Raw genomic sequence first — 24,415 nt, 5'->3', positions numbered from 1 at the left:
CATTATGATCCCATCCCCTGGACGTTGGGGTTCCTGGGATCCCTACTGCAGACCGCCTGACTTAAAGGGATCTCTGCAGGTGTCTACACAAGGATCACTGCAAAGGGAGTACGTCTCCTCAGCCCCCTCATGAGTACTGTGAGGAAGATCAACCCAAGCACACAGAACGGTTCGACCCCCCTGCAGCACTCTCTTCCTCATCCCCTGATGAGGTGGTGATACCAGCCGCACCATCACTACCCAACGACTACAAGCAATTTCAAGGTGTGAATTCCAGAGTGTCTTCAGATTCTTCTGGAGGAAGCCCAGGATTCCACTCACAAGCTTCTGCAGGACCACAAGTGGGAACTACGTAACTTGGTGGTACAAAACATCTTCCAGTGGGGGTTCCCACTGTGGGATCTCTTCGTGTACAAGGACAACAAGAAATGCCCGACCTAGTGTTCCCAAGCAGGTTGTGGTCACGATTCCAGAGGATTCTTTCCTGGTTCAGTGGTTGGAGCCGCTGATGAATGCCTTCCTACCCCGCCACCGTTTTGCCCTGAGTCCTAAAGAAAATCAAGGACAGCGTGTTGGGGAGTCTCATGGCATCCTACTGGCTGAGGCAGTTCTGGTTCAGCAGCGTCCGTCAGATGTCAGTGTTCCCGTGCATGCATATCCATCCGTTTCCAAACCTTCTAACACAGAACAGAGGCAGAATCAACTATCCCAACCTAGCATTCTTCTGTCTTAACAGCCTGGTGTTGGGAAGGATGATGAGCTTAGAGGAATTGTGCTCCAAGGAAGTACAATCTGTACTCCATAATAGCAGAAAACTCCCCACGAGACAGTGTTGTGGGCCTAAATGGAAGAGATTTTCTGTCTGGTACCAACTTCGTCACATAACCCCAGAGGATTTGGACATCTCTACTCTCTTAGGGTAGGTCTACACTTACCTCTGGATCCGGCGGTAAGCAATCGATCTTCTGGGATCAATCCCAGAAGTGCTCGCCGTCGACGCCGGTACTCCAGCTTGGCGAGAGGAGTACGCGGCATCGATGGGGGAGCATGCCTGCCGCGTCTGGACCCGCGGTAAGTTCGAACCAAGGTACTTGGAATTCAGCTACGTTATTAACGTAGCTGAATTTGCGTACCTTAGTTCAAAATGGAGGGTTAGTGTGGACCAGGCCTTAGACTACCTTCTTTCCCTGAAGAAGCTGGGGCTCTCTCTGTTCCCAGTGTCTGCATTTGGCAGCAATTAACACATTCCAGTCCCTGATTGACAGCTACTCGGTCTTCACCCAACCTATAACTAAGATTACTGAAAGGCCTTGCCAGAACTTTTCCTCCAGTACTGAAACCAGCACCGTCTTGGGACCTCAGCTTGGCTTTGTCAACACTCATGAATCCTCTGTTTGTACCATTGGCCCCTTGCCCCCTTCTTCACCTGTCTATGAAGGTAGCCTTCCTGACTGCAATCACCTCTGCCAGAAGAGTGGGTGAGCTCAGGGCCCTTGTGGCAGACTCCTTATGCAGTGCTCCCTAGAGTAAGGAGGTTACACCCCAAGTTCATTCCAGAGGTTCCCTCTGAATTCCACATTAACCAGGTCATACACCTTTTGGTCTTCTCCCCAAAACCTCACGCCATCAGGAAGGACAGGAAGTTCCACTCTATGGACGTCCCTCAAGGCATAGCTTCCTACCTACAAAGGACTGAACCCTCCCAGAAATCTCTGAGACTCTTTGTTTCCTTTGCTGAGCAGCTGAAAGGAGAAGCGGTCTCCTCTCTGAGTCTTTTCAAATTGATTTCTGGTTGTTTGCCTTTGACAAGTCGTCATCCCTGCAAGATCATAGCAGAGTGAGGGCTCACTTGACCAGAGCCCAGACTGCTTCAGGGCCATCTCTTCAGGGTTTTTCCCTCCTGGAAAACTGAAGAGTGACAACACTGGGCTCTGTGCAGACCTTTACTAGACATGCACTGGAGCAAGCCTCTTCTGCAGATGCGTTCTTCGGTACAGTGGTCCTAGTGTTAATGGTGCAATACAGGTTCTCTCACCCTCCTCCTTGGTGAATACTGCTTGGGAGTCACCCACAGTGGAATACGCATAGGGACCATCACTTGAAGAAAGAACAGTAAGGTAAATGACCTGAGTTCTTTGAGATGTGGTTCCTCTGTGTATTCCACTACCCACCCTGCTCCTCTCCTGCATCAGATCCTTTCTCTACCACAAACCACTCTCAAAAGGTATTGGAGAAGCATTCAGTCCACACCTCCCCTAATGCCTTTAGATTGGAGCATGAAGAGGTACAGGGCACAGGTGCGGACGCTACTAGTAAGAATTTTCCAGTCTCAGTTGCACGGAGCACATGTGCACCACAATAGAATACAAATAAGGACCATACATCTCGAGGAACTTCAGTTATTGTAGAGGTAAGTGATCTTTCTTTTTAAACAGGTCGTTGTTAAGAGGACTTTAAGTAGATGCCCGTGTAATGACAGGACTAGGGTGTGCCTACATTAAGGGTCTGTATGCCATTGTAAGCAGGGCTTCAAACAGCGGGATGCTTACCTTGAGGGGAAGTCAATCTTCTACTAGCTGCAAGCAAGAGTTTTGTATGGCTCTTTGCAGTCTATTGCCAGCCTTAATTATGACATGGCTATCAGGAGGATTGTTCAAGTCTAGGAGCTTTCTACAGCAGCCCCATATCCGTGTTAACACCCTGTTCCCCCTCAGCTACCAGTAGCTCCTGCATGTGTTTCAGAGGTAGCATTGATAGTGTTAAATGACTAGAGTACTGGGACGTGGGATCCTTTGGGGAACCTTAAGACTTGTTGAGGGGCAGGCTGCAGAGAGAAATAACTGGAGGCAGGGAAAGTTGCTTGGCCCTAGAAAGTTAACTGCATTCTGTTCCTGCTCATGCACTGGTCCCTGCTGTAGCCAATGCTGGAAGCAGCTCATGTCTACAGAGGTTTAGGTACAGACACCTTTTTGTGGACTAGGGAGAGGAGAGACTGTTTCCAGATAAGAATTAAAAAAAAAAAAAAAAGAGAGAGAAAAGTACACAAAGGAAGAAGCAAGACAAAAGAGACGGAGGAGATGGGGGGATGGACAAAGACCAGATGAAAGATTGAATGGACAGAGCGGAAAGACAGTGTTGTTTTAAAGTGTGTTGCAAGGGGGCCAGAACAGAGGAACACACCCAGCCATTAGTGTTTCCCCAGTGGGATTCCAGCAAAATGTTGGGAACCACCAAACAAGAGCTGCAAAATTCACTGGTGTCAAAGCAGGACTGATGCCTCTGAATCTAATATTTTGTTCTCCTCTTGCATACAATAAAGGTACCCTTCATGTCCGAGCCAAAGAGGGTGTTTGGGGAAAGTGGCGAACTCTAAATGCTCAGGAAGACGACAGTTCTGATGGGGATAAAATGGAGACCAATGGAAACACGCACACTGCAAAAGATTCATGGAGCCCACACTAGTTTGTTATAATACAAAGATTGTTACCTGACTTCTATACACACAACACACAATATATGAACATATATCATCGGTACCAAAAGGCTGTAGAAATAGACTCCTTCCCGTTGAAAAATTATTCTGAAACTGATCGTCAAGTAATCTTACACGGATAATTTAATACGACTTACTGAGTGAATTCTGGGCACTGTCTCTGAAGTACCCTGCTGCATCAGTGCCTCTTTTCAGAATGGAAGAGTTTGCATACAGCAGCAAAGCTGAAGTCTCCATTTGGACAATAGTTGACTGTTTCTTGAAAGAGAAATTAAGTGAGTCAGCAGCATGCAGAGATGATATAAATGGGACTCCCCCTTTGCTAAGACACTTGACTCTAGAGTGTAGCCAACAACTCTTTGCCAGTGAAAGCCATGTTGGTAAAGAAAAACTTAGAGTAACAGTAACTCATCCAAAATGCATAGAGTCAAATGCTAAGACACTGTAGCCTACATATTAATCCAAAGCAACAGATCATCGACCCACTGATTTTTGGAGAGGAAAACAGATTGTGATTTGATCAACAGAAAACTTCTGCAATAATAAAGAACAACTTCTTGTTGTTCTGTGTAAATTGAGGGATGGATGATGTCCCAGGATGGTGCTGGAGAATGAGCTTATCCTGCCTGTGGTGGGGATTTTCAAATACAGACAGGTTGTGCTCGAAGTTCAGCAGAAGTGGAAAGGAAGTAGGAAAGTTCTAATCTGAAAAGATAATATGTTTAGTGTAACCCCCTAAGTAAACAAATCTACATTAAAACCTCTCCCTGGCCTTCTGGTGAGGTGTGACCCAAACTTCCATCAGGTGAGAGTGAGTTCTTGGGGTTACACTGTGTGTCAAGTGTGAGAAATGGCTGAGTTTTGTGTCCCATAAGGACATGGTTTCTGAGAGAGCCTGGAGTTGGATTATACTTTTCTGTATCATAAAGCCCTGCAGTGTTAGAGTGGCAGTGGATGCAAGTGGGGCTTGATCCAAAGCCCACTGAAATCACGTAGAGACTTGCACTGACTTCGGTGGTCTTTGGAGCAGGTCCTAAATGAAGACGAGAATCCTTGGTGAAGAGGAATCTGTGCAGTACAGTTAAATCTTCATGGATTAACTGTTTAGTTTTGCTTTCTCTAAATATTCCCAGTTCTGATTAGTTTCATTCATTTTGCTGAACAGAGCTATGGAGCACAACGATCTGTTTAATAGTATTGCCCCCACCCTTCCCTGTCTTGTTTCTCCTTTTTAATGTGTTTCCATCCTTTCCCTGCGATGCTGCCTGCTGCTAAATTTGCAAGTGCTGTAAGAATTTTTATGCTGTTGAGCAGGGTTGTTCTTTTGTTTTGTTTTAACTGAATGCAGGACTCTTTGAGGTAAAGCAGATAAACTGCTGGGATGTTAGGAACCCAGCCTGACTGAAAGTGTCTCTTGGTGCATCACTTCAGCTGGCAAACTGTTTTTGCCTTATACCAATATGGTGTTTTCTAGCATTGCTTGAATCATGCATTGTATTTGTGCCTTTTTGTGTTTATAAAATAAAAATACTTGCTATTCTTCCAAAAAAAACTTATACAAGTATTGGTGATTGTACTTTAGTGTGTGTGTGTGTGTGTGTGTGTGTGTGTGTGTGTGTGTGTGTGTGTGGATAGAGGAGGCGGGGACATGTTACATACTGAGAGTGGCTATCACCGCATTTCTTCTTCATCCATCCTCCTTCCCCCCCCACTGGCTCCATTTTCCCATCCTTGGTACCCTGACCCTTCTACAGTTCCCACTGTCCCTACCTGCTCCTCTTCCCCTCTCCATACTAATCTCCCCTTTCCTTCCACCAGCACAGATCCAAGTCCTACATTCACCCCCTTTCCACTTCCCATATCCATCTCCCCATGACCACTTCCGCTGCTCTTGTGCCACCATTTCCAACCTTACACAAATTCTCTTTCCCCCCCCTCCTTCCCCACTGTCTCTGAAACACCTACTCCTTCTCTGAAAAGATTTGTCATCCATGACCTCTTTGTATCTTGCTCCCTACAGCTCTTCGCTTTCTGACCTAGATCCCTTTGTCTGTCATGACCTCTGCTGCTGCCCTCTGAGGAGGTCTCTTCTTTTCTCTCATTCCTGCCTGGAACAGACCGGGGTGGGGGTGATGGGCTTTTTCTATCCTGTTCCTGCTGCTTCAAGTCCCTCCAACCTCCGCCCTCTCCGTTCCTGCGTTCTCCTCTTTTTGAACAGCACTGCACCTGACTCTCTGCTCACCCTCCATGTTGCTGTCATCTACTGTCCATCCAATTCCTCCCCCTCAGCCTTCCTCTTTGATTTCAACTCTTGGCTCTCTCTTCTCTTCCCAGTCTTTCACACTCATGCATAGTGACTTCAACTTCCATATTGAAGACCCATCAGGTGTACATTCTTCATAAATGATCTGGAGAAAGGGGTAAACAGTGAGGTGGCAAAGTTTGCAGATGGTACTAAACTGCTAAAGATAGTTAAGTCCAAAGCAGACTGTGAAGAACTTCAAAAAGATCTCACAAAACTAAGTGATTGGGCAACAAAATGGCAAATGAAATTTAATGTTGATAAATGTAAAGTAATGCACATTGGAAAAAATAACCCCAACTATACATACAATATGATGGGGGCTAATTTAGCTACAACAAGTCAGGAAAAAGATCTTGGAGTCATCGTGGATAGTTCTCTGAAAACGTCCACGCAGTGTGCAGAGGCGGTCAAAAAAGCAAACAGGATGTTAGGAATCATTAAAAAGGGGATAGAGAATAAGACGGAGAATATATTATTGCCCTTATATAAATCGATGGTACGCCCTCCTCTCAAATACTGCGTACAGATGTGGTCTCCTCATCTCAAAAAAGATATACTGGCACTAGAAAAGGTTCAGAAAAGGGCAACTAAAATGATTAAGGGTTTGGAACGGGTCCCATATGAGGAGAGATTAAAGAGGCTAGGACTCATCAGCTTGGAAAAGAGGAGACTAAGGGGGGATATGATAGAGGTATATAAAATCATGAGTGATGTGGAGAAAGTGGATAAGGAAAAGTTATTTACTTATTCCCATAATACAAGAACTAGGGGTCATCAAATGAAATTAATAGGCAGCAGGTTTAAAACAAATAAAAGGAAGTTGTTCTTCACACAGCGCACAGTCAACTTGTGGAACTCCTTACCTGAGGAGGTTGTGAAGGCTAGGACTATAACAGAGTTTAAAAGAGAACTGGATAAATTCATGGTGGTTAAGTCCATTAATGGCTATTAGCCAGGATGGGTAAGGAATGGTGTCCCTAGCCTCTGTTTGTCAGAGGGTGGAGATGGATGGCAGGAGAGAGATCACTTGATCATTGCCTGTTAGGTTCACTCCCTCTGGGGCACCTGGCATTGACCACTGTCGGTAGACAGGATACTGGGCTAGATGGACCTTTGGTCTGACCCGGTACGGCCTTTCTTATGTTCTTATGAGTGATGGTCTCTACGTGTATTCTAAATGTGAGTGTGAATGCGCACCATGCACCCTATCCAGAAATTCTTCAGAGCAGTGTCCGTTGGCCCGCACATGTGCGGTAGTTCTCCTCATGCTCCTGACCAAGGGTATAAGAGACAGTGTGGGTTGATATCTCTCCAGTTCCTTTTTACCACTGCTTGGCCCAAGTCAGAACTGTGCCCTCCACTTTGGTGCATAACCTATAAAGAAAGCATTTGTAAATTGTTGTATTCTGAGATTAGTAGTTAGCAGTTAAAGTTTATAGTATAGTTCCGAGTATTTCTTTCTCCCTGGTTGGGAAACGCCTCTGCAGCACCAGGACTATGCCCAGAGTCCCTCAATCCTTCTCCGTCAGTGATGAACATCAGTGTTGCCTGTATTGTCTGGGTGAGGCGCATATCTCTGTGAAGTTTTAGGCCTAGTCTTCACTTACCGGCTGGTCCGGCGGCACGCCATCGATGTTCTGGGATCGGTTTATCGCGTCTGGTTAAGACGCGATAAATCGATCCCGGATCGATCCCGGAAGTGCTCACAGTCGGCGCCGGTACTCCAGCTCGCCGAGAGGAGTACGCGGCGTCGACGGGGGGAGACTTCCGGCCGCGTCTGGACCGCGGTAAGTCCGGACTAAGGTACTTCGAATTCAGCTACGTTATTAACGTAGCTGAATTTGCGTACCTTAGTCCGAAGTCCGGACTAAGTGGGGACCAGCCCTCAGAGTAGCAGCCGTGTTAGTCTCTGTGAAGTGCACTATCTGTTGCTCCTTCCCACCCAGAACTCAAGAAGCCCGGGAGCTTCGCCTGTGGAGGCATGTGATGGAAAAGGCTATGAGAGCCCTCTCCGATTTCAGCCAGGGAGACCCCCTGTAATCAGCCTCAACTGATCAACAGTGCCCCTCCAAGTAAGTGCCTTGGAGCAGAGCCCTCAACATCTAAGCCTAAGATCTCTTCTTTCAGGGCTGCCCTTGATGGTAGAGAGCACTCTCCTGGTGTAAGGACAGATCATCATTGAGGACTGTCCATGAAAAACGCACTTCCTCCCTGAATCTGTCCAGCTTGGGGGGGACGTCACATATGGAACCTAAGGAACTGACTCCATTGAAGACCCCTGGATCAGAGTGCAAGACACAGAAAGAAGGATCCGCTGGGTCTGTTGGTCACCTCGGTACTGAAGCACAAGGATAGATGTTCCGTCTACAAGTGCAGGTCCAGACCAGTTGTCTGTATCGCTTCGTCTATCTAAAGACCAGCCGGTCACTGCAGATAAACAGATCCATCAGATTTAACTACGGGAACCTCAAACACCAGGGTGTCCCGAGACATTTATAACACCAGAGGATATATTCCTCCCTTATCCGTAGTCTCCACTTTTCTAGCCCGGCCCTCCTGAGGGATGCTCTTACTCCAGAGGAGGAGTCTACACCATTGTCCCAGGAGCCATCTCCCCTCCAGGAATCTGGCAGGAGTGTCCCGGTACCTACAGCACCACTGCTACCAATGGAGCAGGTCTCGGACTCAGATGACTCGCAGGAGATGGCCGCACTGGTAGCTCTGTGGAGGCAATTGAACCCTGATAGTCAAGGGGTTACCCTCACCATCTTGCTGGATATGAACCCCCTCCCCGCAGGGACTGCTGGCCCAGATTTCTTTGGGGTCCCCCTGCAACCAATCCATCCCTCTTTCTCGCATTATTGGGATCTGTGAGTTCCTTATGGCAGATATCTGAACCCCGCTCAAGAGTCCTACTGCACCTCGCCTGCCGGTTCTGTCGGTATTCGAGGAGGAGGGGTGGAACTGGATTCACGGGCCCTGATGGGTGCCTCTGCATCATCCCCGGATGAGGTGGTCGCTCCTCTGTTTTTGTAATAGGGGGAGAGAGCACGAGGCCTGGGGCAAGGCCTGAGGCCTGAACCAAACTCAGCAAAAGTTATGCTATGAGCAAAAGTCTGTGTGCTGTACCAGCTCTGGCCAGGTTCAGCACACAAAGAGAACACAGGCACGCACCAGCCTTCTCTACCAGATGGCCACTGCCAGTACCAGGAGCTATTGCAACAAGTTGCCAGTGATTCATAGATACCATTAAAGGGGGTAAACAGTAAGATGGCGAAATTTGCAAATGATACGAAAATTGCTCAAGATAGTTAAGTCCCAGGCAGACTGCGAAGAGCTACAAGGGGATCTCACAAAACTGGGTGACTGGGCAACAAAATAGCAGATGAAATTCAGTGTTGATAAATGCAAAGTAATGCACATTGGAAAACATGATCCCAACTATACATATAAAACGATGGGGTCTAAATTGGCTGTTACCACTCAAGAGAGAGATCTTGGAGTCATCGTGGATAGTTCTCTGAAAACATCCACTCAATGTGCAGCGGCAGTCAAAAAAGCGAACAGAATGTTGGGTATCATTAAGAAAGGGATAGATAAAAGAGAAAACATTATATTGTGTCTCTATAAATCCATGGTATGCCCACATCTCGAATACTGCAGAATATACTGGAATTGGAAAAGGGTCAGAAAAGGGCAACAAAAATGATGAGGTATGGATCAGCTGCCTATGAGGAGACATTAATAAGATTGGGACTTTTCAGCTTGGAAAAGAAATGACTAAGGGGGGATATGCTAGAGGTCTATAAAATCATGACTGGTGTGGAGAAAGTAAATAAGGAAGTGTTATTTACTCCTCCTCCCAACACAAGAACTAGGGGCCACCAAATGAAATTAATAGGCAGCAGGTTTAAAACAAAAGGAAGTATTTCTTCACACAACGCACAGTCAGCTTGTGGAACTCTTTGCCAGAGGATGTTGTGAAGGCCAAGAATATAACAGGGTTCAAAAAAGAACTAGATAAATGCATGGAGCATAGGTCCATCAATAGCTAGTAGCCAGGCTGGGCAGGGATGGTGTCCCTAGCCTCTGTTTGCCAGGAGCTGGGAATGGGCGACGGGATGGATCACGTGATGATTCCCTGTTCTGTTCATTCCCTCTGGGGCACCTGGCATTGGCCACTGGCGGAAGACAGGACACTGGGCTTGATGGGCCTTTGGTCTGACCCAGTCTGGCCGTTCTGATGAGGTCTAGGACCCTCAATGCCAGCTCCTGGACATTGTGCAGTCTCAGGAGCCGAGTAAGGCAGCCCTACCCATCACTGAGTCCATACTAGAACCGGCTAGAGTGGGATGGCACACTCCAGCATCCTGTTCCCCCACACCGAAAAGGGCTGAGAGACAGTGTTTTGTTCCTGCCAAAGGGGCTGAATTCTCATTCTACCCTGTCCCCAAGTTGCCGGTGGTACCGATGGTCGATGAAAGCGTGGGGCCAGCCTGGAAGATAAAGGCTCTAAAAGACTGGACTGTGTGGGGAGGAAGGTGGTCTCCTCCAGAGGCCTGCAATTTAATGTTGCTAACTAACAAGTGGTGCTAGTGAAATAGGATTTTAATACTTATTCCAGGCTTGTGGACTTCACAGACAAGCTTCCCACAGAAGATGGGGGTCCATTTCAGCCTCTCTTAGAGGAGGGGAGGCTAGTGGCAAACGTAACCCTCCGGGCTGCACTGCATGTGGTGGACCTGGCTTCCAGAAGTTTAGCCTCTGGTCTAGTCCTGAGGGGGATTCCTGGCTACAACCGGCAGGGTTCCCTAGCAAGGTCCAAACTGCCATCCAGGACCTTCCATTTGACGAGTCGAATCCATTCAACAAGAAAACCGCTGAGTCCCTGCACTCACTAAAAAACTCAAGATTGATGCTGCATTCTCTGGGGACTTATACGCCAGCCCCTAGGAGGAAACCCCAGACGCAGTCCAATAGACCAAGGCCACCCCCTCCTCGTGCATCTTATCACCAGTGCACAACCCAGCCTCTGCACAAATGCCAGAGGATTCAGAGGCCTCACTCTTGGCCCCCTCTACTGCCAGTCTCTCCTCACTATCCACCCCCAGTCAAGAGCCACTTTTGACACATTGGTCGAGATCCATACACCACTGCTGTTGCCAGTCATCTGTCCCCTGTCATTTTGGGGGCCATCTTACACTTTTAACCCACAGCTGGAACAAGATCACAATGAACAGTTTAGGTTCCGGAGATTATCCACCAGGAATATTTCGTAGTTTCTTTCCTTGCCAGCTCACAAACCCCCTTCCTCCCCCTCTTCCCCTTTGGGGACCCCTCTCATGAGGTGATTCTTCAATAGTAGGCAGAATCCCTTTTACACTGAGGGGCAGTAGAACACGTCCCATCTCTTTACCGCAGAAGAGGGGAGGGTTCTACTTCCCATATTTCCTAATCCCCACAAAAGACCAAGAGTGGAGACCCACCCTGGACCTTCAGCAACTCAACATCATTATTCAAAAGCTGAAGTTCCAGATGATCACGCTAGCATCTATAATCCCCTCCCCTCAGGAAGACAGACTAGCTCTGTTGATCCTTGGAAGGACACGGATACAGTCTTCTGCTCAAAGGATTGACATTCAGGCAGTATTCTTTGAAAACAAGAATATTCTTTACTAACATATTCCCTAATCCAACATGTTTATTAAGAAGATAAAGAATCCATAAATGTTCTTAACAAAGCATAATGTGATCTGTGCTAATTGACTTTAAGTATTCACAATTGCAGTATCATACAGTTTTTAAATTGCTTCAAGTGGTTACATTCCATATGTGATGACTAGTCACACACACAATGCTGACAGCAAATCCTTAAACATCTAAATCATAACGAACAAAAACATCCAGCTTTATTATCCCGGACCCTTACATTCACACAGCTTAATTATTCTTACCCTGGAGAGTTAATTTGCTTTCTCTGCTATCTTCTTTTCCCTCTGAGAGCTGCTTCTGCTCTGTCGGTGTTGCTACTGCTCCATTGTTACTGCTTAAGTGATTTTAGTTCTTTTCTTTTTATTCTTGATTCTCCTACTGCTTATACACACCAGTACCTTCCACTCACTCTGACTCACGAGTGTTCGCTCTCTGCCTTCTATACAGATTTTGGCCTATTGGGATTGGTTATTTTTACAATCCTAAGCATTCCCACCAATCATGTTTAAGCCCTCTATCTGTCAATCAGAGCTAGACCTGATTGAAAACTTGTGCCTTATTTGGCTGACCTGATTGACGACTTGCATCTTGCCTGATTGACCTCTCCCTTCAGGTTTTGGAGTGACCTTTATTTCACCTCAGCCTCCCTACTTGCTGTTGGCTGAATCACTCCCAGACCTCCTGTGACGTTGTGCAGTCTGTATGGTTTTAGAAAAATATGGTAAAAAGTGAATATAACGTAACTGGGATATGCTTCATGCAAAAGGTCTCTTGTAAGGTATCATTACAAAGCTCATAATCTACTGAGTGTGATCATCCGATTTGTATAAATGTACCACTCTTGTATCTGAAACTAGAAATATAAAATAGAACTCTGAGGGCCTATTGTAATTATGTAAAGTGTGGGACATTAAGGATGGTTTGGAATCTTGATGACTCCCATTGTCTGCAGATGGCTGTGTTTACCTGTGAGTCTTCCTGTATATGTGTGTGCTGGCAAGTGGGCAATGAAGTCTTGCAGTGACATGTGATCATGTCACCTGAACTGGAATCCATCTTTAACCTGGTGCTTTTCCAGTGAGGGGGGTGGAAACCCAGAGGGACAAAGGGTTCCCGCCTTATGCAAAAGATATATAAAGGGGTGGAAGAGAAGAGAGGGGAGAGAGGAGCCATCATGAAGAATCCCCTAGCTATCACCTGAGCTGCAACAAGAGCTGTACCAGGGGAAAGAATTGTGCCCAGGCCTGGAAGGTGTCCAGTCTGAGGAAAAAAACTTACTGAAGCATCTCTGAGGGTGAGATTATCTGTATTCAGTTTGATTAGACATAGATGTGTGTGTTTTATTTTATTTTGCTTGGTGACTTACTTTGTTCTGTCTGTTACTACTTGGAACCACTTAAATCCTACTGTCTGTATTTAATAAAATCACTTTTTATTTAGTAATTTACTCAGAGTATGTATTAATACCTGGGGGAGCAAACAACTGTGCATATCTCTCTATCAGTGTTATAGAGGGCGAACAATTTATGAGTTTGCCCTGCATAAGCTTTATACAGGGTAAAACGGATTTATCTGGGTTTAGACCCCATTGGGAGTTGGGCATCTGAGTGCTAAAGACAAGCACACTTCTGTGAGCTGTTTTCAGGTAAACTTGCAGCTTTGGGGCAAGTGATTCAGACCCTGGGTCTGTGTCGGAGCAGACGGGAGTGTCTGGCTCAGCAAGACAGGGTGCTGGAGTCCTGAGCTGGCAGGGAAAACAGAAGCAGGGGTAGTCTTTGCACATCAGGTGGCAGCTCCCAAGGGGGTTTCTGTGATCCAACCCGTCACACCTCCATTTTGGATTTCTCTGTGACTGCTTGTGATGGCCACCTTGTTATCACTAGCCGAAACCACCTACAACTGTCTTAACTATTAAACCTCTACAGTTATAAGCTATCCATATCTAAGCAGGCCCTAACCCTACCATTTACTGCCACTGCTCCATTTTTTATTATTTTAAACAAGTTTAATTTCTGTCTCTCCTCCCTGCTTCGGCTCGTGGTGGCTGTGCAGCGCTCTTAGTGCTGAATTCCTTACACAGAGCAGCTGAAAAATCTCTTGTATCCCCCTTTGACTTCGGAGGCGGTTAATACTATTTATATGCAAACAGAATTCAGACATAATTTTTACCACTAAAAGAATAAAGCAAGTCATGCTTAAACCATGTAAAAAAACAATTAAACTTTTAACTCCTGTTATAATAGACATCAAATCTTTTTCTATTCCTCGCTAAAGTTTAAGTATTAAAACCTTCATTTAAAAAAAAAAAAGATTTAGCATTTCTCTGCAAATTACCACAGACTGGTTTTTTGCTCACAGTAGAAACCGGTTTTCCCATCTCCGGCGCACTCACACGCCTGGAGACATGCACCACATCTATCTGCCTGGGCTTGACCAGGACCAGGCTTCCTTGAGTCTGAGGCCTGAACCTTGGGCAGGTGCAGAATGTAGACAGAGTCTGCCTGCGTTCCATTTGTCATTCATGGAGCCTGGTGTCTGTCCTGATACACAGGTCCATAAAAGCCTCCAACTTGGCAGGAGCATCTACCCAGGTCAGCCCATCCTTAATTCATCACACCGATTGAACTGAAACTGATGGAGGAGTGTGACATCATTGCAGATGCTGTCTGGGCGACATAGGAAGGGGCCATCCCCTTACGTAAGGCAATCTCTGCCATGTGGGCTTTAGCCGATTCGTCGCAAATGGTAGCAAATGAGTGCAGGAAAGAAGCCCAGCCTGTCAACACAGGGTGGTCTTGCTCTAGAAACAGAGAAGCCTATGCAAGGGCCTCCGCGGTAAGCAAGTTAAGTAGCTGCCCCACCTTGACCTGGTTCACGGCATATTCCTGGGGTTGGAGCACAAACAGGAGTCTGCATTGGGTAATAAACCTGCAGAACTTGCCGATGGTGCCGTGGTATCTCTGCGAGCGGAACTCTAGGGCTGGTTACCCAGCTGGTGTCACAAGGGGAGACGTGGTCCCTGCAGCTGCTCTGAGAGCTGCAATGTGCACCTGCAGGGAGAAGTTTCCTGTCTGCAGTTGCCATACGTGATCTCTCAGGCTCTGGGTCTCAGCCTGGAGGACAGGGATGTGTTCCTGCAGACGCACAGTTCTCTGGGGCGTCGGTGTGGCGGAAGACCCAGCAGTGTCCATACTCCGTCCAGGGGAACAGCAACAAGTCTCGGAAGAGACCGAGGGACCATACACGGGCAGTCAAAGCTCAGAGCAGAGTCAGGGCCATGGACAGGAATCACGCCAAGGGTCCCGGGATGAGTCAGTCAGAAGCCATGTCGGGTGTGAAAGCCGGAGTCAGTAACTGGGGTCAGGGGGAGGAACAAGGAGCCAGGAACTCGGTTGTCGGGGACCGGTCAGCGCCAGGCCTGGTGCAGGTTGCTCAAGCAAGGGGTGGGACAGGAGCAAGAAGGTTTATGCCCAGTGGTGTCCAATCAGCCGTCTGCTGCTAGTCACCTGACCCCGCTGAGTCAGCAGGTGGAGCATTAGCAGCGGTTTCCCTGCCTTGCTGCGCGGTGGCGCAAAGAGTACGGCTCCTGCTTGGCACGCCCACGGGCCTGGGTTCGAGGCCGGCGGGGCCTGACAGCAGCCAGGGGGTTGGCAAGGCCAGCTGGCAGGGGGGGCTGGGGGAGTGTGGGGTTAGCAAGGCTGGCAGGCATGGGGAGCTGGATTGGTGAGTCCGGTTGAGGGTTGGGGCTGGTCGGGCGAGGGGGCGATGAATCTGGCTGAGGGTGGGGGCTGGGCAGACCAGGGGGTGGTGAGTCCGGCTGAGGGTGGGGGCTGGGCAGACCAGGGGGTGGTGAGTCCGGCTGAGGGTGGGGGCTGGGCAGACCAGGGGGCGGTGAGTCCGGCTGAGGGTGGGAGCTGGGCAGACCAGGGGTTGGTGAGTCTGGTTGAGGGTGGGGGCTGGGCGGGCGAGGGGGCGATGAGACCACCTGAGGGTGGGGGCTGGGTAGGCGAGGGGACGGTGAGTCCGGTTGAGGGTGGGGGCTGGGCGGGCGAGGGGGCGGTGAGTCCGGTTGAGGGTGGGGGCTGGGCGGGCGAGGGGGCGGTGAGTCCGGTTGAGGGTGGGGGCTGGGCGGGCGAGGGGGCGATGAGTCTGGCTGAGGGTGGGGGCTGGGCGGGCGAGGGGACGGTGAGTCCGGCTGAGGGTGGGGGCTGGGCGGGCGAGGGGGCGGTGAGTCCGGCTGAGGGTGGGGGCTGGGCAGACCAGGGGGTGGTGAGTCTGGTTGAGGGTTGGGGCTGGGCGGGCGAGGGGGCGGTGAGTCCGGCTGAGGGTTGGGGCTGGGAAGATAAGGGGGCAGTGAGTCCGGTTGAGGGTGGGGGCTGGGCGGGCGAGGGGGCGGTGAGTCTTGCTGAGGGTGGGGGCTGGGCGGGCAGCAGGTGGGGGACCATGGCTGATCGCTGGAGCTGGGCAGAGCTAAGATACTATCCTGTAGACGTGGTTCTCGCTCCTGTGCGCTAGCGGGTTCCAGTATTTGATCGTCGGCGATGTTATCCCGAGTGAGAGTGTGGTTTTGCCCCCCAATGGTAGCTCCACACTCGGGGCAGGTGCTCTGCTGCATTGGACGGCCGCATTCCCCAATCGTGTACAAATGGCCCTGAGGGCATCTGTACCAGTGGCCCCTGCCGAATTGCATGGCCTCTGTTATCATGACCCGCTCTGCCTCGGAGAGCTGCAGTCCTGCCGCAGGAAGCCACTCATCAATCTTCTCCAGCACCCTCTGGAGAGATTCCTCCCGACTCTGGGTGAAAGGGTCCTGCCGCTGGAGGACGCCTATGGCTTCGTTAGCAAGGGCCAGGGCCTCGGGGGATGCTTGTTTGTTTTCGTAGCCACTCAGCCGCTCAAAGATGTTTCCCAGGTACGATATCCTCTTGATCTCATTCCTGCATTCCCTGAGCTGCTGAGCTGTGAAGGCGTGTCTGTTTCTGCCGATCCAGTGCTCCACGGCCTCAATCTTCCGTTTCAAATTGCGTTCTCTCGCCGCCGTGCACTTCTTCGCTTGTTGCTTCAGTCTGGAGAGACTTGCAAAGAAATTTAGGGAGTTCTCCAAGTCCAGAAGGCTCTGACGGGAGACCGTGTTCAGAATGCTGCTTTCCATACCCGCCCAGGCCACGAGGTCTCTGTCGCTGTTCAGCCGAAGGAGCAGTTGCTGCTTTCCAGCTTCAAGTTCTTCCCTGTTTCCCTGAATCTTCAATTTGATCTCCTTGATTTTTTGCTGGATGGCCTTGATCACGTTGTTGTAACGTGTGTTATGCTGGATGGGTGTCGCGCATTTGGGGCACACCTTCAGCTGGACGTGTTGGGCCTGAGCATTGTCTGGCTCGCCGTCCATCCAGCGATCCAGGCCCTGCACCTCCAAAATGTGTCCGCAGTCTTCTAAGACAACGAAACGGGCATCCGGCTCGTCTTCGGCCCCAAAGAAAATCTCGGCCAGCTCGTCTCTGTGGCACGTGCGACACTTGGGCGGACACGGCTCTCCACAGAGGCCTGCGCAGGGGTGGCTGCATTTGAGTGATTTTTGGCAGGGCTCACTGCAGCGGGGGCGATTGCACGTCTCGGAGCACAGCTGTGTGCACCGGTAGTGCCTGCATTTCCAGGAACAGGGCTGTATGCAGGGAAAACAGATCTCCCCGCATGGCTTATCACAGCGGCTGTGTCTGCACTGGTTGGGGCACTGTCTCTTGCACGGAGGACAGTTCTCAAAACACGATTCCTGGCACTGGTGGGAACACAGAAGGACCCTCGTGCACTTGTTACGGCAGTGGACATGCAGCCTGCCTTGCACGCATTCATAGCAGTTTCCTTTGCAGTGGTGTCCACACTCGAGTTTCTGGTTGCATGTCTCAAGGCAGATCGGAGGCATTTTCTGCTTGTAGCATTCAGTTCTCATTACGTGAGAACAGGGCAGAGTGATGTCAATCATTTCCTTGCACCTGCAGGTGCTGCAGGCTTCCCCACAGCGGCGTGTGCATGGGTGTTTGCATTCCAGAAGCTGCTTGCACGGCTCCTGGCAGAGCCAGTGATCCGCTGGCATGTGACAGGGGACGGTCTGGAGGTGCCCACACTTTGGAATGACTTTTTCCACTTCCACGGAACAAGGTTCGCAAGGTTCCTTGCACTTTCTCGGACACCTGTGGTTGAGCTCACACAGCTTGGAGCACTGGAACTGACAAACGTACAGGCTGTGATCCCTGTCGTACGGGTGGCAGCGGCGCGTGCAGGGGTGGCCGCATTCCAGACGGATTTGGCACTGGAGCGTGCAGCCTCCGTCAGGGATTTTACTGAAGTCCGAACTCTCCTTCACCACTGTCTTGGTATCGGGGTGATTTTGACACACCAGCGTCAGGCCTTCCCCCGTAAGTTTCTTTCTCTTTAGGAGACGTAGAATATCTTTCCACAGTTTGCTGTTGGAGCCAGCTGCAATGCCAGCGAGGTTTCCAATGCAATAGAAGCCCTTCCTGGCCCGTGAGAGAGCCACACAGAGCCGATTTTTATCCTGGAGGAAACCAATCCTCCCTTCTCTGTTGCTTCGTACCAGCGAGAGAAGAACGATGTCATTCTCCTCCCCTTGAAAGTCATCCACGGCATGGACAGCCACGTCTCCCATGTCCCTGCTCCTCATCAGTGTGCGGATTTTCAGCACCTGGCCGTGGTAAGGGGTCAGAACGGTGACTTGGCTCTCGTGGTATCCCTGATCTAGGAGGTATCTGCTCAGCGAGACCAGGAAGGCAGCCTCAAACCTGTTGCTGTAGCTCTCGGAGTCAGCGCTGTGGCTCTCGGCCGCTGTGTGCTGGATGAAGAAGACACTGCTCTCCACGCCCTGCAGACAGGGAGAGTTGGCACCCTGAGCATTTTTTAAAATGAAGTGACTGCTAATATGTGCATGTTTAACCCAATCTGTAACTGGGAGGAGGCAGAGCTGTCCCGCCCGAGGCAAAGGAGCTGGGATCCAGTAACCCTCGCTATTCCTTTAACCCCTTTTGTCCCAAAGGGCTTTACAGGTGGTACCAGCTCCTTCAGCCGTAGCCGAGGGGAGGGAATGGGCTGCTGTTACTGTAGGCTGCGAATGGCATCCTGCCTACAGCGTCTGAGGTGGTGCTAGAGCAGAAGCGTTTGGCCTCTTTTCTGAGTCCCCCGTGAAGCACCTTGCCCACTACTGGCGACTACAGAACAGGGCACGTTTCCAGGAGCAGTGAAGAGGAATTCCATGCAAAGACTGAACTACCGCTAACCCTTGGGGTAGGCAGGAGAAACTGGTCTAAATATGGGTCACTGGGCTTTGCTGGTGTGCAGCTCATCTCCCATGGAGACGGCTTCAGATCCCACTTCCTGATGCTGCCGGTCACACCTCAGCAGTAGCATAGAATTACAGGTCCGAGGCTTGTTTAAAACCAAGGTGCAGAGGATGAGCACGAAAGAGCCTGTTACCTCTGGGAGGAAGGATAATCTAGTGCTTAGGGCACCCCATGTGTTTATTTTTCCTTCAAAGCGTGTGTGTGTGTGTTAGTTAACCATTAAAACTCCCCTTGGCCTCCCCAGCCAGAAGGAAGAGCCCCCCACACCAGACACCCAGGAGCACACACAGAAAAATGACTATGGCTGGCTGGAAAAGTTTTGAAATTTCTATAGTTTTGCAGAAATCCTCCCTGAATGGTTAACTGAGGACGTTTCCCTCCAGCTTCCCAAGCAGCCAGAACTTGCTGAATGTTCAAAATCTCCTGGAACGGTGTTTGGGATATTTTTCCCCTGCATTCTCCAGCCAGCCCTACAGGTGAGGATGAGAACAAACCGAAGGAAACAAGCCAGCCGTGGGCAACTCCCCATTCACCGCACCGGGGGGCTGTAGTGCTGCCTAACAGGGCTAAGTGGGGGAGAAAGAGCTGCCTTCACAAATGCCCCAGTCACAGAGTCTCCACCAGCCGGTCCCGTTGGCTTCATCTGGATCCAGAGGGAACCTAGTCTGATAAATGAACTCTGCCCTGAGGCGCGCATGGCAGGCTCCTTCGGTGAGCCAAGGCAGAAGGATGGGAGCAACCAGCCCTGTAGTTGGTTTCTTGCTCTACCGTGGGCTTGTTAACAGCTTCAGTGGGATGCATCTAATACATTAGAATCCCTTTGGTAATAACCATGCCCTCGCTCCCCACGCCCTCCCCGAACACTCTTGCCCGGGCTGGCAGGTGGCTCCGTCACGTGGCACAGGCAGACAGATTCCCAGCTACGGGAAGTGTTTCCACCTACCTTGATCTGTTCGTATTCAGCCACGGCATCGTGGTCTTTGAGCTGTTTGTAAAAGAGGGGCACCAGCAGCTGGGAAATCTCTGGGCGCATGCGGTGCTGTTTGAGACAAGAACGGGACACCCAGCTGAGAGCCACGGTTATTCTTTGGTAACTATTTAAAAAACCTCCCTTGGCCGTGGATTAACCGTTTGTTCCCCGTTTGTTACAGTTCCGCCTGCTTCGGGCTGGCAGCTGCCAGCCCTTTGATGAAGGGATTGGAGCCTTCCTCAAAGGCAACTAGACTGGACGATGGGGCCGATGGGCCTGCATCTAGCAACAAAATCCTAAAGCTGTTCTCACCCCCCACCAGCAGCTGGCACGTGGTACAGCCGCCCTGCTCCGTCTGTCCACCACTTCTGTTCGCCGGCTGCCAGGTCGGGACGATCGGTGTTACCGAGCCTGTCGGTATGGTAACCGCCGTTCCCTAGACCTAGTGGTTGGTCTGAGTTACAGTATTTATTAGACAGGCCCCAGGGGGTTGCTTGGTGACTGTTGTGGCTGGATGCTCCAACCCTCGTGGAGTCTTGAAATCTGCCTGTTGCAGGGGGGTTGGGAGCGGGGTGTGGCTGTTTTCACCGAGCCAGCCCAGCAGCTCACTAGCCCCCAGGAGTGGGGGGGCTCTAGGATCCCTAGTGCGCCATCTCAGAAGAGGTGTTGACGGATTCCCCATCCACTTTCCCATAGCACCGCGGGTGGCAGTTTGGATTCTCTGGGTTTACGAGGAGCTGAGTGAAGCAGTGGGGCCTGTTACCCCCATGATGGGCCAGGCCCTGCTGCCGAGGGGTAACTCATGCACATCCCCTCGGGAGGCGCCTGGGTATGGGCTCATCACCCTTCTAGGACCAAGCGTTACGGCTGGCAGGTGACCTGGGCAGCTGACTCAGACACCAGCGCCAGTGATGTGCAGCGGAGATGCCACTGCCCCCTGGCTAGCCCAAGGCTCGGGGGCTGCAGCTGAACCGGAGCTAGATGCTGGGGGGCAGAGGAGGGCACTCGGAAGGACACTTTCCACCAGCTGCGCTGGGCTAGGAGATTCTGTCCCTCCGGGCCTGGGTTAGGGGGAGTGGAGGGGAGCCCCAGACTCCGTCATCCATTCGGGGTCTAAGCTAGGGCAAAGGGGCTCTGCCCATGTGTAACGTGGCCCATTCAGCTCCTTGAGATGTTCTCAGACGAAAGAGAACAGCCCCTGGAGACACAAGCGCCAACTCCGTGGGGGCTCCAGGGCTGGAGCACTTGGGGAGGGGGCAGAACTGGGTGGGAAGAGGCGGGGCGAGGCCTTGGGGGAAGGGGTGGGGTGGGGGTGGGAAGAGGCGGGGCGTGGGTGTGGCCGTGGGGGAAGGGGTGGAGTGGGGGCGGGAAGAGGCAGGGTGTGGGTGTGGCCGTGGGGGAAGGGAAGGGGTGGAGTGGGGGCGGGAAGAGGCGGGGCGTGGGTGTGGCCGTGGGGGAAGGGGTGGAGTGGGGGCGGGAAGAGGCGGGGTGTGGGTGTGGCCTTGAGGGAAGGGGTGGAGTGGAGGTGGGAAGAGGTGGAGCGTGGGTGTGGCCATGGGGGAAGGGGTGGGGTGGAGTGGAGTGGGGGGGAAGAGGCAGGGTGTGGGTGTGGGTGTGGCTGTGGGGAGGAAAGAGGGGGGGCGTGGGTGTGGCCGTGGGGGGAAGAGGCGGGGCGTGGGTGTGGCCGTGGGGGAAGGGGTGGAGTGGGGGCGGGAAGAGGCAGGGTGTGGGTGTTGGCCGTGGGGGGGAAGAGGCGGGGCGTGGGTGTGGCCGTGGGGGAAGGGGTGGAGTGGGGGAAGGGAAGAGGCGGGGCGTGGGTGTGGCCGTGGGGGAAGGGAAGGGGTGGAGTGGGGGCGGGAAGAGGCGGGGTGTGGGGGAAGGGAAGAGGCGGGGCGTGGGTGTGGCCGTGGGGGAAGGGAAGGGGTGGAGTGGGGGCGGGAAGAGGCGGGGCGTGGGTGTGGCCGTGGGGGAAGGGAAGGGGTGGAGTGGGGGCGGGAAGAGGCGGGGCGTGGGTGTGGCCGTGGGGGAAGGGAAGGGGTGGAGTGGGGGCGGGAAGAGGCGGGGCGTGGGTGTGGCCGTGGGGGAAGGGAAGGGGTGGAGTGGGGGCGGGAAGAGGCGGGGCGTGGGTGTGGCCGTGGGGGAAGGGAAGGGGTGGAGTGGGGGCGGGAAGAGGCGGGGCGTGGGTGTGGCCGTGGGGGAAGGGAAGGGAAGGGGTGGAGTGGGGGCGGGAAGAGGCGGGGTGTGGGTGTGGCCGTGGGGGAAGGGAAGGGGTGGAGTGGGGGCGGGAAGAGGCGGGGTGTGGGTGTGGCCGTGGGGGAAGGGAAGGGGTGGAGTGGGGGAAGGGAAGAGGCGGGGCGTGGGTGTGGGGGAAGGGAAGGGGTGGAGTGGGGGCGGGAAGAGGCGGGGCGTGGGTGTGGCCGTGGGGGAAGGGAAGGGGTGGAGTGGGGGCGGGAAGAGGCGGGGCGTGGGTGTGGCCGTGGGGGAAGGGGTGGAGTGGGGGAAGGGAAGAGGCGGGGTGTGGGTGTGGCCGTGGGGGAAGGGGTGGAGTGGGGGCAGGGCGAGGCCTTGGGGGAAGGGGTCCAACCTCCCCGGCACTATGGAAAGTCGGCACCTGTGCCTGGAGCTGTACGCAGCCTGACCCAATCGCCCTGCATGCTGTGAACTGCTCCATTCATCCCCGTGGCTGTTCTCTCCCCTCCTGTCACCAGGACAGGCCTAATGGTGGAAGTGGGCATTCGACCTACCACTTAGAGCTGGGCCCAGGGTGGGCAGGGCCCAGGAAACGAGCCGAGGGGACAGAAGCCAAATGCCGGAGCCAGAGGTTTCCACTGGAGCTGGAAGCTAGAGGCAGAGCTGGGGATCGAAGCGAGAATCCGAACCCGGAGGGGGGCAGGGGCAGGAGCAGGGACTGGAACAAGAGCGAGCCCAGCTGGGGGCCAGCAATGCCTTGAGCAGCTGCTGATGTGCTGTGCGGGCCAGGCTTATAAGCAGGGCTGCTAAATCAGCAGAGACACTTGGGTGGGGGCAAGTGGGGCAATTTGCCCCGGGCCCCGCAGGGGCCCCGCAAGCCCTGGCCGAGAATCCCCTCCCTGGCTACTCACCCGGCGGTGGTCCGGGTCTTCGGCGGCACTTCGGCCGTGGGCCCTTCAGTCGCGGCGGCATTTCGGGGGCGGGTCCGTCAGTGCTGCCGAAGACGCGGAGCGAGTGAAGGACCCGCCGCCGCCGCCGCCGCCGCAGACTCGGAGCGCCGCCCGGTGAGTACAAGCGCTGCAGCGGATGGCGCCTTTTTTTATGTCCGCTCCCCCGCTTTGCCCCAGGCCCCCTGACTCCTCTGGGTGGCCCTGTAAATCAGCAAGGGCTGTGGCCCCTCTCTCAGTTCCAAGGCAGGGCAGCCGGGCTCGTTAACTGCCTAGCAGCCAAGCTGGGGAGTCGGCCAGCGGCTGTCGGAGCTGGGCTGGCCCCTGACAATCGCACTATGCACGTGGGTTTTAGAACAATTTCAGTTGTTGGGTGGGGAGACCTTCACCTGAGGAACCACTTGACCAAATGACCCCAACTTGCGCCACTGACTCGACGCGTGGCCCTGATGACAGGGTGGTGGCACCTCTCGAGAGAGTTACACCTGGATTTCCCGTCTAGCAGGGGGACCATGTCTATACACATTCTGCCGTTTGGGGCAGAGTCTCCTTTTCAAATGTATGTTGTCGTTTGGGCACAGCTTGGTTTTTTGGTAGCAGTTTGTGGCGGGGGGACACATGGATTGAGATTTGCTATGAGTTTTTTTTTTTCCAGTGTCCCACATTCCTTCAGACCCCTCTTCCAAGGAAGTTCAGCACTTTGATGGGGGTTGAAATCAGTGGGGGGGCAAACCCTTGGTTTGTGTAGACTGGATGAGTTAGTGCAGAAATTGCAGTGTATTTTCTGCCTGTTTCTCTCGTGATACCCCTAAGATACAGGTCTGACTGAGGCCTGTATCCTGGTGCCACATCAGCCACTGGGCTCCTTATACCCGTCCTTACGATAAGGGCTCTCCGTTACAGATGCCTGTCCTGAGGCGTCATTAATGAGCGTCACAGCTACTTGCTTTTCTTTGATCACACTCAGTCCCGTTGTTCAGGAAATGGGTGAAGCGCAGGCGGCCTGGTTATATTATTCTAATGCTGCTGCTGGCTGGACACTTTTGTCCTCCTTCTCTTTAATTAATGCTAGTTCCCTTGACAACGCTTCTGTGGATTTCCGAGCACTTAGGAAAACTGGCTGTTAAACAGAAAGCAAGTCACAACTATAGTGATGCTGCCCCCCCATGATTTGGGCCCCTAAGTGCCCAGTTGCTCAAAGGGGCTGAGCCCCGAGCAGCTCCCAGTGACTTCAGTTAGCGTGACCCTTGCTCAGCACTTTCAATAACCCAGACGCTTATTTCAGTGCCCACAAGCAGGCCCCGGACATGGAAAATTCTGGCCATAGTTCACGTTGCGCCCATCAGCTGCGTTGGTGAAACACATATTTTGTCAATACTGCCCGGGGAGGAGCCCAAGGCCTCCCAGTGCGTGTGGGGTCCTGGCTTGGTGTCTGTTCGGCTACTCGCT

The 24,415-nt window shown here is 52.2% G+C and overlaps 2 protein-coding genes across 11 annotated transcripts in view; one reads left to right on the top strand and one right to left on the bottom strand.

The window, feature by feature from the left end:
* Positions 1-19,585, top strand: part of LOC101942721 (uncharacterized) — a 99,264-nt gene extending 79,679 nt beyond the window's left edge. For 8 of the 9 annotated variants that reach the window (XR_010598039.1, XR_010598040.1, XR_010598041.1 and 5 more), the window contains one exon: positions 3,320-5,045. Coding sequence is in view for 5 of the 9 variants with exons in the window: in XM_042861296.2 (XP_042717230.2) it covers positions 3,320-3,462 (143 nt within the window). In the remaining 4 variants the exon portion in view is untranslated. Of the gene's footprint in view, positions 1-3,319; positions 5,046-19,242 lie in introns of those variants that run through there. The other variant, XM_065582278.1, reaches the window with a different exon arrangement.
* The window catches only part of LOC101952041 (NFX1-type zinc finger-containing protein 1-like), a 35,045-nt gene continuing 16,073 nt past the window's right edge, over positions 5,444-24,415 (bottom strand). The window contains exons 13-15 of one of the 2 annotated variants that reach the window (XR_010598042.1): positions 19,803-19,898; positions 11,753-18,384; positions 5,444-7,172 (exon numbers count right to left, since the gene is read on the bottom strand). Coding sequence is in view for 1 of the 2 variants with exons in the window: in XM_042861299.2 (XP_042717233.2) it covers positions 15,046-18,384; positions 19,803-19,898 (3,435 nt within the window). In the remaining variant the exon portion in view is untranslated. Of the gene's footprint in view, positions 7,173-11,450; positions 18,385-19,802; positions 19,899-24,415 lie in introns of those variants that run through there. The other variant, XM_042861299.2, reaches the window with a different exon arrangement.

The sequence above is a fragment of the Chrysemys picta genome, chromosome 2, assembly GCF_011386835.1.
Source record: "Chrysemys picta bellii isolate R12L10 chromosome 2, ASM1138683v2, whole genome shotgun sequence".
Classification (NCBI taxonomy): Eukaryota; Metazoa; Chordata; order Testudines; family Emydidae; genus Chrysemys; species Chrysemys picta.
The sequence above is the reverse complement of the archived record's forward strand: the minus strand, read 5'-3'. Positions and strand labels throughout refer to the sequence as shown.